The sequence below is a fragment of the Sminthopsis crassicaudata genome, chromosome 2 (genome assembly GCF_048593235.1).
Source record: "Sminthopsis crassicaudata isolate SCR6 chromosome 2, ASM4859323v1, whole genome shotgun sequence".
In the NCBI taxonomy this organism is placed as follows: Eukaryota; Metazoa; Chordata; class Mammalia; order Dasyuromorphia; family Dasyuridae; genus Sminthopsis; species Sminthopsis crassicaudata.
The window spans coordinates 176,815,135-176,832,577 of NC_133618.1; the positions used below are offsets into that span (position 1 = coordinate 176,815,135).

Consider the following 17,443-nt stretch of genomic DNA (forward strand, 5'->3'; position numbering starts at 1 on the left):
ATCTCTAGTTCATCTTCTTTTTTTCCTTCCTTCCTTCCTTCTTTCCTTCTGTCATTCAGTGATTAAGGCTGGGCAACAATGGAAGCAAATCTCCTCATTCACCTAATGAACCCTCCCCGCCCCCCAAAAAAAACTGAATAAAAGGGGTTACAGAACTCTCCCTGTACAATTCATCAAATGTTGGGGAGCAGGGTTTGGATCCTCCAAAATATATTGGGATTTTGGTCAGTGTTGAAAGATGGCTCAAAAAAAAATGTAGGCTTCTACCATTTCCAAATCAAGAAGCAAAGATTTTATTATGCTGTGGGTGTAGCTAATTTAGATGGAGTTTAGCAATTAACAAGGGGAAAGACTTGAAAAGCACTGTTTCCTAAAGAAACTCACAATTAATCAGGGGGAAGATTACATTAAGGCAGGCTAAATTCCTGATGAACTAGCCCTTATGATGCTTAGTAAGTCAGCTAAAGTAAGGAAGTGGGGTAGGTTCTTTTATGGGAGAAAAATAACCTGGATTAGGGTGTGGGGGTTGACATCATAACATGGCCTACTACTTAATGAGTGTTATTCTAGGGTTTGGGAGGGAAGAAAGAACTATAGGTTGAACTAATTGGCTTCTGAAATCCCTCCTAACTGTAAAATTATGTTTTCTTCCCAAATCTGCTTTTCCTATGCACTTCCCTATTTCTGTCAACAAACCCATGGTTTTTCTGATGGTGAATAAAACACCAGCAAAAGGCCAAGTTCCTGCTAGCCACCAGTGTCTAAGTGGGCCATAGAGATGGACATTGACAGGAGAAAGCTTTTGTTGAATTTAAGTGGGCCTTTGTTGTGGTGCCCCAGTCTTGTTGAATTCCCATAGCTACTCCCTTAGGCAAGCGGAGAGGATTATCTTGTACTTCCTAGTTGAATTCCTTGCACTGACAAAAAATCACCAGAAACCCACAGTTATTGTATCCAACCAGAAAGCCAAGTTATGATGTCTTTGCTCAAAGACCTTCAATGTAGGGGAATCTACCACTTCCCAAGTGTATAGCTTCAACTTTGTTCAACTTTGTGTAGCTCTACTTATTAGAAATTTTTCCTGACATCAAGCCTAAATTTCTCATTTTGTAACTGCACTTTCCAGCCTTGCTCCTGGTTCTTATGGACTGAAATCAAAGAGATTAATATTAATCTCTTTTGCACTTGCAGCTCTTCAGGAAGTCTGTTATTGTCTCTCTCTCTGAGTCTTCTGTGGGACTCTAGAGAAGGAAAGGTCTCTAGGAAAAACATTTCCATTTCCTTCAATTGATGTTTAGAGTTAGAATACTTAACTAAGTACTCGTTGTGTCCCCATTGGGGACCTTTCCCTTCCTGACACTCTCTAGTTTTCAATCTGTTTCTAAGCTCTGGCACCCAGAACTGGACATAAAACTCCAGAAATGATCTTGATTGAGTACAGTTTCTAGGGGAAACTTAGTGATAGGATTCTCTGAATTTAGGGTACTTTTGTTCTGTCTGATTCTAAAGTACTCTGGCCTTAGTATAGTTACAAACATTGCTGACTGTCAAATAGATGATCTGCTGATCAGTGATAACCAAATTACTGAGACAATAGTGAATAGACCACTTCTTAGTTCTACCTCTAGGCCATCAAATTAGTATTATCAGTGACTTGAAGAACCGTATAAATTTGTTTCCTGGCTCTGGCTCTTTGCTAAATCCTTTTGGAATTTATCTGGCTTCAATTGGAGTTACAATTACAATAAACTTTGCCACTTGATTTGGAGATGGGTTCAATCTTGTAAATTCTTTTGAGATACCTCAAGACACTGGTCTGCAACCCCCAACTTTTGGGAAGCCTTTCTGAACTTCAACACTATTATTGTAACAATCTATTTGTCAATGAATCTAAAGTCTTCTGGCCTTAGGATCAGTGAGCCTGTGGTCCTCTGACCTTAGAGTATTAGTAATTTAACTATCTGTCTGTCATGATTCTAAAAGTCTTCTGGCTTTAGGAATATAATAATATTTCTTCCCTTAGATTTCAGGGAAGATATAGCAGTGATCCTGAGATCCTCTTGATGGGAACTGTGTTAACTTTTGATCTGTAAAATTAACACTCTAAAATTGTGTACCCTTCATGTCTAAAGAAGGGAGATTGGAGTCTCAGGCCCTCCTAGGAAACTTATCTGCCCAGACAAATTAAGTAGTGTCATCTGACTGGACCTTTTCTAAGGCAAATCACTCACCCCTCCCCAATGGTAGCTGGATCCACATTCAGGAAGCCTTAGAAGTGATTTCCATTCAATTGAAGATCTGGGCCTGGGGACATTGGCTTTCTTTTCAACCTGAAACCTGAGCCTCAGATTTCTATAAAGGATATTTAAACTCACTTCTTTGCAGAATGTCCAAAGTAGTAGGATTTGCCTCTTTGGTATAGCTGTCAGGATCCTGCTTGCTGTGAAGACAGTCTCTTCTCAGTGCCAACTTCCATTTTCCTACTAGGACTTTGCCACTAGGAAGTCAGTTTTTTCTAGCAATGCTGACTTCTCAGTCAGCAATAAACTTCCCTTTTTGCCAACTAAAAGTCTTGGGGTTTGTGAATTACTAAAAGGGAATTCCCACAACTCTCTGACTGACACTAAAACCCCATCACTCTGACCTTAGAGTGCTATCATTCTAACAATCTGTCTATCAATGATTTTAGTCTTCTGGCCTTAGAATAGTCCTACAAACATTACTAGCTGTCAGATAATCTGTTGGTCAGTGATAACCAAGTTTCTGAGACAATAGTGTATAAACCACCCCTCAGACTTACCTGTAGGCCATACAATTAGCAAATAAGTAACATGAAGCTCTCGTCTCTCTAACTTTGTCCTATAAATTTATTTTTTCTCTCTTGGTTCTTTGCTACTCCTTTTTGGAATTTAGCCTGCTATTGTCAGCATAATAAATCTTTACCCCTTAACTTGAAGACAAACTGGGTTTGTGAACTCTTTTGCCATACCTGTAACACTGACCTGGCGACTCCTAAAATCGTTGGGATGCTTTATCCTGATGAAAGCAAAGTACAGTGGGAATAGCATCATCTTAAGGAGGCTATCTGATGAGATAAAGGAAACAGAATCATAGCAGATGAAAGTAACTGGGTCCTGAGAAGTCAGTTTTTTGTTTGTTTATTTTGGCTGTTTTTATCATCTGAATGAAATGACCACATATGAAGGCTGAGAATAAGCAACAAGGGAAAGAACAAAAAGTAAAGACTGGGTTCTAATTCTATTCTTATCAACAAGAATTCTATATAGAGTATTTGCCTAGGTCCTGCATCACAGCCCCTTCAGAAAGGAAACACAGATGTTGAGAATCCTTTGAGATTTTGGAAAGAACTCTTCATTATATCAAAAGAGAATGGTACAGTGGATAGAACATTGGCTCTGGATGCAGAAGGAGCTGAGTTCAAATGCAGGCTCTTCATATTTACTAGTTGTGTGATCCTTTGCAAGTCTACTTGCCCCCCCCCAAAAAAGAGGCAGTTCAAAAGAATTTTTTCACAACCCAGAACTCAAAGCAATGTTATAGAAATCAATATTGAGCAAAATCCTCTCAAGGACAGGAAACTCCAGAGGATAAAAATGAAAAGAGAAATGAGCCTATTTCCTGAGTCTTCCTTAAACATAAATTCTCAGGTACTAGATGTAGAAGTTGAATACAAAACCTCTGCATTCCAAAACAGTGCCCTAAGATGAATGTTTCAGAAAATAAAGTGATTTGGCCACTGTGGCTACAAGTTGAGTATTGTAGATATCTTAGTTTTTTAGTTAGGTCTAAGTTCAAATTATGCTTTGAATTTAAAGTTGTTATTCCAGGGCCCAATTTTAGCAATGAGATTTCCCCAAAGAGGCAAATAGTGTTAGCAACACCAACCACTAGAAAGAGAACTGAAGGCAAGAGAATATTGTGTTGGGAATGAGTAGGAGTTGGGAAAGAACTGAAAAAGAAATGCCAAGGATGTCAATAGGCTCAAAACATAATGAGCTATGAAAATTGTCATACAAATGAAATGCAACCACAGAATGGGAATGTCATACAAATGGTTCTGCTCTCCAGATGTTGAGGTTAGGAAATAGGGACCCCCAAACTTTAGAGTCCCAGACTGGTGTTTCAAGGTGTCTCAAAAGAATTTGCAGGCTTGAATCCATTTCCAAGTCAAGGGGCAAAGTTTATTTGTAATAGTAATGCTATTACAAGAGGACTGAATTCCAAGAGAATTTAGCTAGGGATCTGAGAGAAGGGGATAAATTTATACAGAATTGAATCTGAGCTTCATATTACTTATTTGCAAATTTTATGGCTTTCAGGTAAGTTTGAGGGATGGTCTTATTCACTATTGTCTTAAGAACTTGGTTATTACTGACCAACAGATTATCCATCTGATAGTCAGCAATGTTTGCAGGACCATTCCAAGGCCAGAGGACTTTTACAATTATTGACAGACTAGAGCACATTTAGGTCAAAAGGGCTTCAGAGTCACTTCTTCCTCCCCTATATCATCTCCAGATGAAAAGATTTAAATGTAGGACATCATTATTGTTTTATTAAGACTTGTACTTATTTCTGGAGAGTGTAAGATTTAAAATGAACACTTTTTGATAAGCCACTTAAATAAGAAGTTTAGAAGTTCAAAGCCTAAAAGAAATTATACTAGATCTAAGAGAAATCAGACCCCCAAGAAATTGAAGTGTTTAATAAAAAAACTAAAAATAGTGACAAGTGGTTTACAGAGCAGAATCAAAGAATTCCAGAATTGGAAGGAAGTCAAACCTAGCTATAATTGAAATCCCAGAACAAATCATCCTTCAGCTTTGGCTGTAATATTAATGCTAATAAACAGAACACTTTAAGGTTTGCAGAGAGTTTTACTGTTATCTCAGTTGATCCTTGTGAAGAAGGTGCTAATGCTGAGGCTCAGAACCAAAAGGTTGGGGGTCCTACCAGAGTCTCAAAAGAATTTGCAGGCTTGAACCCATCTCCAAATCAAGGGGCAAAGTATTGTAATTGTAATGCCAATTGAAATGGACTAAGTTCCAAAAGAATTTAACAAAGAACCAGAAGCAAGGAGACACATTTGTCCAGTTCTTCATGGCATTAATATGCTAATTTTATGACCTAGAGGTACAACTGAGAAGTGTTCTCAGAAATTTGGTTATCACTGACCAGTAGATCTAGGGCTATCCTAAAGCCAGAAGACTTTAGAATCATTGACAGATTGTTAGAACAGAGGCACTATAAGGTCAGGGGACCTTAAAAGTATTGCTGTTTCCTCTAGAAGCTATGCTATTTCACTATCATATCTATTTTGCAGCTAAGGAAACTGAGGTTGATCAAGGGTAAGAGACTTGTACTGTGTCATGCAATCTGTAAGGCAAGATCCAATTGGGTTCAGGGAAGCTAGATGGGGCAGTGGATAAAATGTAGGGTTTGAAGTCAGGAAGACTCAACTTTGTGAGATCAAATCCAGACTCAGAGACTTACTAGCTGTATGTCCTTGGACAAGTCACATTACCCTGTTTACTTTAGTTTCCTCATCTGTAAAATGATCTGGAGAAGGAAAGGGCAAAGTACTCCAGAATCTTTGCCAAGAAAACTCCAAATAGCGTCAACTCTCATGAAGAGTTGGACAACAACAATAAGAGAAGCAAAACCATGTTGGTTTATTAGAAAGCTCAACTCAACTTGGAATCAGAAGATCTAAATTTGAATCCTGCTTCTGTACCTAATCATCTGTGGAGTGTTTGTCCCATCACTTCATGTCTCAATGCCTTGGTTTCCTATTAAATTGTCAGAGTAGATAATCCTTAATTTCCTCTTTGTTCTAGAACATCCCCTCCCACCATCAATGCAATTATCTTTAGGACAGCAATAAATACAGATTGGTAATAATCTTGGTAGGCTGATAAGATCTTGGTCAACCTATCTGTAAAGCTGAATCAGGCAACAGTGCCCAAAGCCAGGAGAACAAGACCTTTGCTTCTGTTGTTATTAAAGCTTTTTTTTTTTTTTTTTTTTAGATAAATGGGTAGTGTTCTTCAGTCCTCACTACAATTTAAATTAAAGAGAAAGATAGCAAAGAGCCAGATCTCTCTTACTAACCTATCACTAGCACACAGACACAAGTAAACATATTCCACCAGCTCTTTAACCTTAGGCAACTTTGGCTTTTTAGATTTCCAAATTATCTGGACAAGATTTAAGGCCATTAATATATTTTACCAGGTGCCAGGCACTCACAGTTCCATGATTAATAATGGTTAAATCATGACTAATAATGAAATCTCACAGGAGAACAGATGCCCACTAGATAGATTCAGTTTGTGCACTTTTTAAATGCTTAGGAAAATCATATTTTAAAAGTCTTCAAATTGGATTTACTCATTACAAAACAAGAAAATAAAAATCAGTCACTGGAAAGCTGTTCAGTCATTTCAGTCATATCTGATTCTCAATGATCCCACTGGGAGTTTTCTTGGCAAAAATAAAGTGGTTTGCCATTTCCTTCTGTAGTTCATTTTATAGATGAGAAAACTGAGGTTAACAGAGTTAAATGACTTTCCCAGGATCACACAGTTAATAAATCTCTGAGGCCAAATTTCAGTTCATGAAGATCAGTCTTCTTGATTTCAAACCCAGTGCTCTAAACATTGAGCAACCTAACTGCTCCATTAAAAAATACACTTTTCATATTATTGTACTATATGTGAAATAAAAATGGATTTTAAATAATTTTAATCTGAGATTTTAGGACAATCTCCAATGGTTTCCCTATCATTTTATTGACCTAAGATTTTAAGCAGAAATAAGAAAGACAGGTGTGTGTAATCTCTCCTGCCAATAGGAAACTATCTCAATAATCCTATTCTTTCGCATATAAAATATGAATCCCTCCCATTTAAATCCAGTGTTGTCTGAAACTGTGCTCTTTTTCTCTTGAAATTCTTTTCTATTTAGATTTATCTATGTACGTGTCACATCTCTCTTACCATCAGAGGAATGTAAGATCTTTGAAAACAATTTTGTCTCATTTTTGCCCATGTAACCAGCAATTAGCATAGTATCTTGTTCACAGTAAGCAATGAAAAAGAAATGTTGAGTTGTGTTGAATTGAATTGTTTGGAAGCTCTTACATCTGGATCATTTCAGAATTGAGAATTTGTAATTTATAATTCCCAACTTTTAATTCAGTCCTTTGACTGATCCAAGAAATACCAATTGGGTAGTTTTTTCTGCTTAGAGGAGCAGAGTTCAACTATCCAGTATATGCTGGAACCCATTCCCTCTGCCCAAAGGACTACTGATAATTTCTTCATTTGATTCAATGATTATTTCCTCCTTCAAAAGATCATAGAACCAATAAGAAGAAGTTTAATCCTGGATCTGTTTGTCATCAATCAGGAGGAAATAGCTCTTGGGTTGTAAATGCTGAGGATCTTATCTGTCCTATTTTTTGTGATAGAAGAGAGGTAAACTGGAATATATTAGGTGATTAATAAATATTGAATAACCTATTCATAGTATGTTATGATATTCACTCTATACTTGGGAAGAGCAGATTACACAGAGATAAGAGGTTGCATAGGATTCTGGGTGAATGATGAAAACTGTCTTTTCATGTATTTGGAAAAATAAATACTATTTTTAAAAAAGAATGAAGTCTTATTCTTAGGTTCAAAAAACCAGTGCCATAAGAATAAGATAGAGGTGAAATACTTAATAATGGCAAAAGCTGACATTTACATAGTATATTAAAGTTTGCAGAATACTTTACATACATAGATTCATTTCACTTTACAATTATGTAAAACAGGCACTACAGGCATAATCCAAAATTTTTATTGTTCAGTAATATCAGTTATGACCAACTTTTTGAGATCTCCTTTGGGGATTTTCTTAGCAGAGATATTTGAGGGGTTTACCATCCTTCTCCAGCTCATGTTTATAGTTGAGAAAACTGAGGTAAACAGGGGTAAGTTATTTGCCCAGGGTCACAGAGCTAGTAAATGTCTGAGACCAGATTTGAATTGTAGAAGATGAGTCTTCCTGACTTCAGGCCCACTGCTTTATCCACTGTACCACTTAACTCCTCTGAAATCTAAAATCTATAAGTGCTAAAACTGAGTCTCATATAGGTTGTGTCAAGGGTCACATAGCTATTAGGAGGTAGAGAGCAGTATCTGAATCTGGGCTTCCTGACTTCAAGTCCTACTCTTTATCTGCAGCATCATGGTATCTTTTATAGAAGTTTATCTAAAAATGATCTGGGGTTTTTGGTGGATAACAAGCTTACTATGAATCAATAACAGCTGGTAGTGCAATAGATAGGGTGCTATAACTAAGGGTAGGAAAATATGAGTTTGAATACTACAGCTATTTATTAACTGTGTGATATTGAGTAAATCATTTGGATTTTCTTAGCATTAATTTCCCCTTCTGTAAAAGGTACATAACTGCTTTGGGTCATTGAGAGAATCAAATTAAAATATGTGTTAAACATTTTGCAAACAATAAAGCACCATATAAATACTACCCTCCAAAAAAGATAATATGATCTTTGTTTGCATTAAGAATGGGCATTATTAAGGCTTTGGTTCTGATGTACTCTGCTGTCATCAAATCATATTTGGAATATTATAATCAATTCTTATTGTCATTGCTTAGGAAATGACACTGATAGGCTGGACAATGTTGAGAAGATGGTAATGAGTCTCTCTAATATGAAAATTAGTTGAAAGATCTGGTGGTGTTTTGCCTAAAAAGAGCAGACTTGAATGGACATGCTAGTTGTTTTCAAATTTGTAAAGGGCTGTCAAGTGATAAAAGAATTAGATTTGTGTTGTTTTATTTCCCCAAAGGTAAGAACTATGAACAAAGAGTAGAATTTGAAAAAAGGGAAACAAAATGATGGCAAGAATAAAGTTCCTAACAAATAGAGTTTACCTCCAAGGTTACCTTAATAGGTTCCCTTTCATCGAAGGTCTTCAAACAAAGCCTGGATGGGATCTTATATGTATAGATTGTGGTAGGGATTCTTCCTGGGACAAGGACTAGAATAAATGTCTTCTGAGATTCCATTCAATGCTGACATTTTTAAAATTTTTTGATCAGCTTTCTGTCTTCTTTTAGAACTACACTTTTATTATTCTTGGATTCTAACATAATGAGCCTTTTGTAGAGCTCTTGGATTAGTAAAATTGGTATGAGGCCAATTAATTTTGACCTAGATCTTCTAAACTCTAGTTTCCTAACTACATAGGAGTATTAAACTCTCTGCTCATGATAAGTGATATAATACTTTCTGTCAACATAATTTCTTGTGAGGAGCATAAGGTTCAATAGTAACAAAAAAAAAAAAAAGTTTCTAAATACCTGTATGGTGTGTTCAGTAAATACATCAAGGCTTACTGAAATAGCATTTTATTTTTTAAAGCTCATAATAACCCTTGAAGCACTTGCCAAGCACAAACAGGGATCATCTATTTAAAAAGGCTCTGCTGGAGAGGAGCACCATGGACAAGGAGCACCTGGTCTCTGCAAAGGTTACAGGAACATCCCACTGGGCAGCCATTTGTATACAGACTGTATGGCAGCTTGAGAAAAGATAAACTAGCTAACCTCAGGAGACTCAAGGAAATAGTTGGATAATTCTCTAATTGTTCACAAAATGACTAAGAGCTTTGATCTGAGATATAGCCTCTAGCAATAAACAAATACAAACAAAAATAAAAGAGGATGCTACTATTTTACCACTAAAGTTTCTCTTCCCTTTCGACTAGAAATTAACAGGCTGATAACACTGGGAACTAATATATCATGTCAGCATATACATGTATATATACATCTATATTATGAAAATTGGGATTTACTTTGTTTTTTTCCCCTACATTTGTGATGTGATAGAGAAGAAAGAAAATAAAATTTTAATTGTTAATTGATAAAATCCCACATATTCTTTCTACTTCAAACTTTCTACCTCTGACTCTTGAGAGAAGTACACATAATTGAAATATGCTGAAGTTTTAATCTAGTTCTTTTGTATTATTGTATTTTATATTATTTTATTTGTATTATTTTAGTTTATAATTCTTTATTATACCTCATCTTTATTTTAGTAGATGACATATCACACTAATATGAACAGATTAATTTACATATAAACACCTGCTTTTATGTCTTATGTAAAGGCATTTAAATTATCAGATATCAACAACAAATTATATGTCTAGTCCAGCTCCTTTAGCTACATGAATTATATTTATTTCATTTTATTCTCATGTAAGAGAAAACTAATTACATCTTTTGAAAGTCCTGGGGTTGGCTTTTCTTTATCCAGAGATGCATTTCCTTCTTCCAATGGATAGAAGTGAACATCTTTAGAATGATTTTGTATGATTGAATATCCATCTCGGTTTAAAATCACCTGGGCCATCTGAAAACTGCGGAGTGCATACTTTTGACTCTCCCGGTTGGTCAGTTCTGTGATTTTCTGAGAAAGGCGATGAGACGCAGCCACTGAGAGTGCATCTTTTGGAGAGGGTAATGTCTGACCATATATTTCATAGAAATGATCCAGAGATTTCTTAAGTCCATCATCTTCCATGATCTCTGGCTGGTTTGCCATGGAGTGATTAAGCCAAAAATTCTCACTGGTCCCAGGATCATTCTGTCCTGAATCTAAGTTGCTGGCTTCTAAAAAATAAAAAATGAAAAATAAATTTCAATAATTGATTTTACATTTAAAAATATTAGAGAGCAAATAAAAATCATATGCTATTTGATTACAAACTTTTTCATGTCCTTCTTTGCCTCATATCACATTGCTGATATAATCTAGTAGATGATTCTTAAATGTTCTCCCTTTCCATTCCTAGATTGATATCATGATCATTTTTTGAACTGTTGGGGTAAAATGTTAAAAATATCCTGCAGAAAACTTAAACCTATTATGTCTAATACTGAATTTATCTTTCTCCTTATTCCTCCTCCTCTCCAACTTTCTAATTATTGTTCAAAGTCCAACCATTCTCCCAGTGAGTGAGGCTCACAACATAATTTTCATTATTGACTCCTCGCTCTGTCACTCATATCCAATCAATTTTCAAATTCTGTCATTTCTATTCTCATAAAATTTCTCAAACATGCTCCCTTCTTTCATCTGACACTGCTTTCTCCCTATTTCAGATCCTCATCACCTCACATCTAGACTTACTGCAATGGAAAAGGTGAGTAAAATACCCTAACATATTTGAGAAGTTGTGCATATGGATTAGGGGTAGTGGTTTTTTTATCTGTGAGAGAATTAAGTTCAATAGCAATAAGAAATCCTATAATGGTAATAATGAGGGCTGATATTTTTATAATAGTGGGTATGGTTATAAGGATTACTGTTGTTGTTGGAATATTCATTGTTAGATAATAAAGGCAGCAAAGGTGACACTGCCAGAAACACAGATCTTTCTGATGCAGGCATAGCCCCCTTTAGGAATAGCCCCCTTTAAGATTCCTTGTACCTTTGATTTACAAGATCAGTATCTGAGCCAGTTTGGGCTGTACCTACCCCCCAGCTGGCTTGGGTTTCAGCCCCCATTCTAATGATCTGAAATTCCTTTCTGGGGAGAGACTGAAGGAGATAACAATAGAGAATTTTTGTCTTATTTACAATAATAAGAAAATTCCTGTCTTATTTACAACAACAGAGAATTCTTGTATTATTGAAAAATATCTCCGGAACCTCTTGGATAACATCTCTGTGCAAACATTGTTTTGATGACTCTAGTTATGTATATAAAGAAGGTTGAAAAAATGAAATCTTTGCATTTGGTGTATACTAGCCAATGCCCGTCAACTGACTTCCCCTTGCAGGCAGTTTGGGTCTTCCTGAAGGCCAAATGCCTATCTATTGCTTTACTATCAATAAAAGACTTTGTTTCCATACAGCATTAAGTAGCAAATTCATTTGCTGCCGACCCCGCCCTTGGTTACTTTGAGGAAGGAAGGAGAGAGAGAAAAGGAACTGACCCATCTCAGTTTAGAACCTCAGTTTACTCCTCATCACTTTCTACTAGGAAATATAGTCTGATCATCTTATCCTCCTAGTTAAATAAACTCCAGTGACTCCCTATCATCTTCTGGATTAAACATACAAATTCCCTGGCATTCATAATCCTTCAGAATTGAGCCCTGTTTTACACTTTATTCCCCACCCACTCACACTAGAGATAAAGTAACATTGGCTTTCCTTGCTCTCACACACAACACTCCATTTCCTGATTGCATACATTTTTATTTGTAATGGAAAAAAAAAGGCAAAAAAGGTGGCCTAACTATACTAGACCTAAAACTATATTATAAAGCAGCAAAACCATTTGGTATTGCCTAAGAAAGAGAGTAGTTGGTCAGTGAAATAGGTTAGGTTCATAAGACACAGCAGTCAAACACAGTTAATCTATTGTTTGATAAACCCAAAGACTCCAGATTCTGGGATAAGAACTCAATAGTTGATGAAAATTTCTAGGAAAACTGGAAAACAGTGTGGCAGAAACTAGGCACTAATCAATATTTCACATTCTACACCAAGATAAGATCAAAATGGATTTATGGTTTAGACATAAAAGGGTGATACTATAAGCAAATTAGGAGAGCAAGTGAGAATCTACCTGTCAGATCTTTAGAGAAGGGAGAAATTTATGGTCAAAGAAGAACTAGAGAACATTATGAAATACAAAATAAATAACTTTGATTACATTAAATTAAAAAAGATTTTGTACAAAGCCAATGTAGACAAAATTAGAAGGAAAGCAAAAATCTGGTAAAAATTTTTTACAGTGTTTCTGATAAAAACCTCATTTCTAAAATATATTGTTTCAGATTTATGATGCTCATTTTAGCTGGATAGCCTATTCTTGACTGTAATCCAAGTTCCTTTGCCTTTTGGAGTATCAGATTCCAGGCCATTTGACCCTTTAAAATGGAAGCTGCTAGGTCCTGGGTAATCCTAATTGTGGCTCCTTGATATTTAAATTGTTTTTGTTTTTGTTTTTTTTTGTTTGTTTGCTTTTTTTTTTTTTTTTTTTTTTTTTTCTGGCTGCTTGCAATATCTTTTCCTTGGTGCGAAAGTTCTGAAATTTAGCCACAATATTCCTTGGGATATTAATTTTGGGGTCTCTTTCAGGAAGTGATCAATGGATTCTTTCAAAGGCATCATTGATTCTAAGACATCAGGGCAATTTTCCTTTATAATTTCCTATAAGTTGTCTAGGTTCTTTTTTTTCATCATGGCTTTCAGGAAGTCCAATAATCTTTAGATCGTCTATCCTAGGTCTATTTTCCAGGTTAGTTGTTTTTCCTAAGGGGCATTTCATACTTTCTTCAATTTTTTTTTTGATTCTTGAAGTCTTATTAAGTCATTCACTTCCATTTGTTCATATCAAAATTTTAGTGCATTATTTTCTTCAATTCAAATTTTTAGCTCCTTTTGTATTTAGCCAATTGAATTGTTTTGTTCATTGCATTTTTTTCCATTTCACAAATTTTGTTTTTCAATGAGTTGGTATCTTTTTCATATCTATTTTGTAAGGAGTTATATGCTTTTCCCATCCCTTCTTGCAAAGATCTCATTTCCTTTTCCCATTTTTCTTCTAATTTTCTTTTAAGATCATTTATGAAATCTTCCAAGAAAGCCTTGTGAAATGGGGACCAGCTCATATCTCCCTTTGGGGCTTCATCTGGAATTTATTTGCTTTTAGGAACCTCAGAATTTGAGGTCTGTTTTTTTCTCTCTCCATAAAAGCTGTCTATGATGAGAGTTCTTTTTGGTTTTTTTGCTCATTTTTTTTAAGGCTTGAAGTCTGCTCTTGCAGTAATCTAAGAAGCTCACAGAAGATTCCTAGGTGGTGAAAGCTGCAACGTTCTGACTCCCCACCCAGCTCCTTGTCCCAGTCTCCCTGAGCTGCAGACTATGCTCGACAGACTGTATCCCATTTGAAACAATCCTGTTCTGAAGTGTAATGTTCTTTTTCTCTAAATTATAATTGTTCTCTGGGAGGGGGTTTCTTGGGAAGCTTCTGGAGGCAGCCTTGGCTTTAGTTTCAATTCAATAATCCCAAAATGCACCCAGGAATTAAAGTCCTTTACTGTCTCTTTCCAAATCTTATCTCCAGATCCTTTATTTTCTCCTTCAAACCTTGTCTCCTTCACATGGGGCTCGGCTAGCTTTCTGGAGGCCTTCCTCTCTCTTTGGTTCCCAAGAGCTCTTGTCCAAGTGTCTCCAGCCAGCACCATGGTTGAATCTCAAATGACTCTTCACTCTGAATCTCCTAGAGTGTGGGAATCAGACTCAGCCTCCGAGAGTGGGATAGTGGGCTTCTGTGTTGTGAATCTCCCGGAAGTCAATCCTAGTCCTGAATCTCCTGGAAGTCTATGAGCAGGCTTTTCCTTTTAGACTTGTGAATCTCCTGGACTTGCGAATCTCCCCACTGAAATCCTTGCTCTCTGAATCTTCTCCAGCTTCCTTGAAGTTCTTCCCTTGACTCCCTCCTGACTCCCAGAGAGTGGGCTTTTATATGCTCTCTAAAGGTGTGAGTCTTGTGGACCAATGAGCGAACTCCTTTAAAGGTATGAACCAAGTACATTACTTTGTCTCAAGTTCTGGCCCATAACATCTGTAAGAATCCTATCCACTAAATAACTAAGTTCCATTGAATAGTCCTAGAAATGTTGTCCTAGCTAAGGTTCTTAAAAATAATACACTTAAATGGTTTTCCAGATATCCCTACAAGTAAGAAAATGAGGAATATTTAATCTGTATTGTTTCCCAATGTATCCTAGTCACAGAAATATAGTACAAATATTGAAATAATGTTGGAAGGATTGCTTGAGGTTTACATAAAAACTGCAGAACAGGGATTAAGTATGATAAATTAGAAACACAGGTAATCTTTAAGCTTTGTTATTTGTTATTCAATAACAAAAATCCCATTTTTGTGAAAGTCATATTTTCTAATTTCAGCATCATATCTGGGATTTGATAATTCCTGACATTCATAAGAATCAAATAACATTTTGGGAACAACCAGAGATATGGCCTGCACCTGATATGTAGAAGTGCTATTCTTATAATGCAGTGGAAAAAGCATAACTCTTAGTCACCATTATTCCAAATGAATCTTATAGCACTGATAGTTATAAAGATGTGTTACATCACATAATTATAAGATGTCACATATAAGATAGTTATAAGATATAACACATCTAAATTGCTACCAATTTATGCACCAATTAACAGGTGTAGATCATCATTCACATAAAGAAATAAGGTGATGGTAACTTTAAAATATTTCCATGGTTATTTATACTTTTCAGAATTAATGTATCAATCAATCCATTTCTGAACTTCTGTAGGACATAAAGGTGATACAGGTTTAAAAAAATGAAAACACTCTACATATAGACAAACTAGGGAAACAAAGAATTATGAAACATTTTTACTATTCTTAAAGAGCTAACACTCCAGTTGAAGTTAGGGTTGAAGAGAGGATAAGACATATACTATAACCTCTACTATAAACTATGCTCCTTCAGAGAATGCATCATATCATTATATCTTTCCTTAACATAGAACAGTGAGTTAACTTTATTTTATTTTTGATGTATGTGGAATTTTAAATAAATTTATATTTTATTAATCACTATGGCATCTATATGTAATAGGAAAGAGTAATGCATATTATACATGAAACCATTTATTTAGTTTACATAAAGTTATATCTGACTCCTGTTGCATATTTTGATAGAGTTAAAAATCAAAATAGTGGTGCTTTATGTGTGTATGATTATTAATTCCTTGTTCCAAATTTGATAAGCATTGGAATTGGAAATCAGAAAGCAATTTAGAAAAATAAAATTTTAGACCAGGAACTTATACCACATAATGCAATAAATTCAAAATTGAAATGCCATCTAAATATAAAAAGCTATATCATTCAATAATTAGAAAACAATGGAAGGAGATATCATTAATAAATATAGCTTAGGGAAGAATTTTCAGTCAAACAAGAGGGAGATAAGATCTTAAAGGAGATAAAATGCATAAAATTTTAAAATACTGTATATGAACAAAAAGAATGTGTAGCTAGTTTAAGAAAGAGACCCTCAATTTTTGGGGAAAAACCTTTTTCATCAAATATTTGACAAAATAATCTGATGTTGAAGATACATGTGGATATCAAACAAATGTATAAAACCAAGGGCATTCACTAATGAAAAAATGGTCAAAGGATATAGTCATTTATCAAAAGAAGAAAGACAAAACAATAAAAAAGAGAGCTTCAAATCATAAGTTAAAACAACTCTTGAGATTTCACAATGAGTGAACAAAGATGAAAAAAGACAGAAACCGTGTTAGACTACTGGTTAGAGAGTTTAACTCCCATGATTAAATAGGTTGTGGAAAAACAAAAATATTCATACACTGTTGGTAGAACTATGAATTGGTCCAACTAGTTTAGTAAACAATTTCAAATTATACCACTTAAATTGTCTATACAATTTGATCCAGAGACTTATTGGTCAAGGAAGTCAAAGACAAAAAGTTCCCATATATCAAATATTCATTGCAGCACCTTTTGGGTAGCAAAAACAACTCTGAAAACAAAGTCAGTGACAATGTTCAGGAAAAGGTTGAATAAAGTGCTGTATAAAATCATGGGATATCACAATTAATATAAGAAATTATAGATATAAGAAATTCAGATAAACATGAGATTTTTATTAACTGATACAAAATGAAGTAAGCTATATCAGAAAAACAGCATGCACATTTACAATATAGTAAATGAAAAAACATGAAAATGAAATTTAATGATATAAAATTGGATTGACCAATCTTGGCCCCACAGAAATGATCATTTAAAACATCTTCCTCCTTCTTTGAGGGAAGGTGTGGTGGTTCTTTTTCTGTGGGAAGACTCACTAGATGAAAGGTAGGATTTGATGGGGAAAAGTGGGTATACTGGGAAATACATGATTCAAAAAAAAAAGGGGGGGGCATCATTAAAGTTTTGATAATTAAAAAAATTAAAACTTTTTAGTTTTAGGCAGACAAATGTCTGCTGCACAGACCTATACCAGAGAAATAAACTTTTAAAGATACATGATGTTTAAAATACAGGCACTTAAAGATTTTCCACCTGAACTGAATAACGAGGAAACTCAAAATATAAAGCAATAAATCATGTATTCCAAATAAGCAGTATAAGTACCAAATAACTTTTGTTCAAGAAATAAGAGAAGATTTTAAAATGAAATGATCATGGAAAACAGTGATGAACTTGGAAATCAGGAAGATGAAAGCGTTACTACTATCTCAGACACATAGTAACTTTGTCACTCTGAGTGAGTTATATAACTTCTC

At 35.2% G+C, this 17,443-nt stretch overlaps 1 protein-coding gene across 4 annotated transcripts in view; it reads right to left on the minus strand.

Moving 5' to 3' along the window:
- Positions 1 to 9,434: 9,434 nt before the first annotated feature.
- SHLD1 (shieldin complex subunit 1) overlaps positions 9,435 to 17,443 on the minus strand; it is a 118,313-nt gene continuing 110,304 nt past the window's right edge. For all 4 annotated transcript variants that reach the window (XM_074287912.1, XM_074287911.1, XM_074287910.1 and 1 more), the window contains one exon: positions 9,435 to 10,722. In XM_074287912.1, the coding sequence (XP_074144013.1) occupies positions 10,289 to 10,722 (434 nt within the window). In that variant the 3' untranslated portion in view covers positions 9,435 to 10,288. The remainder of the gene's footprint in view (positions 10,723 to 17,443) is intronic.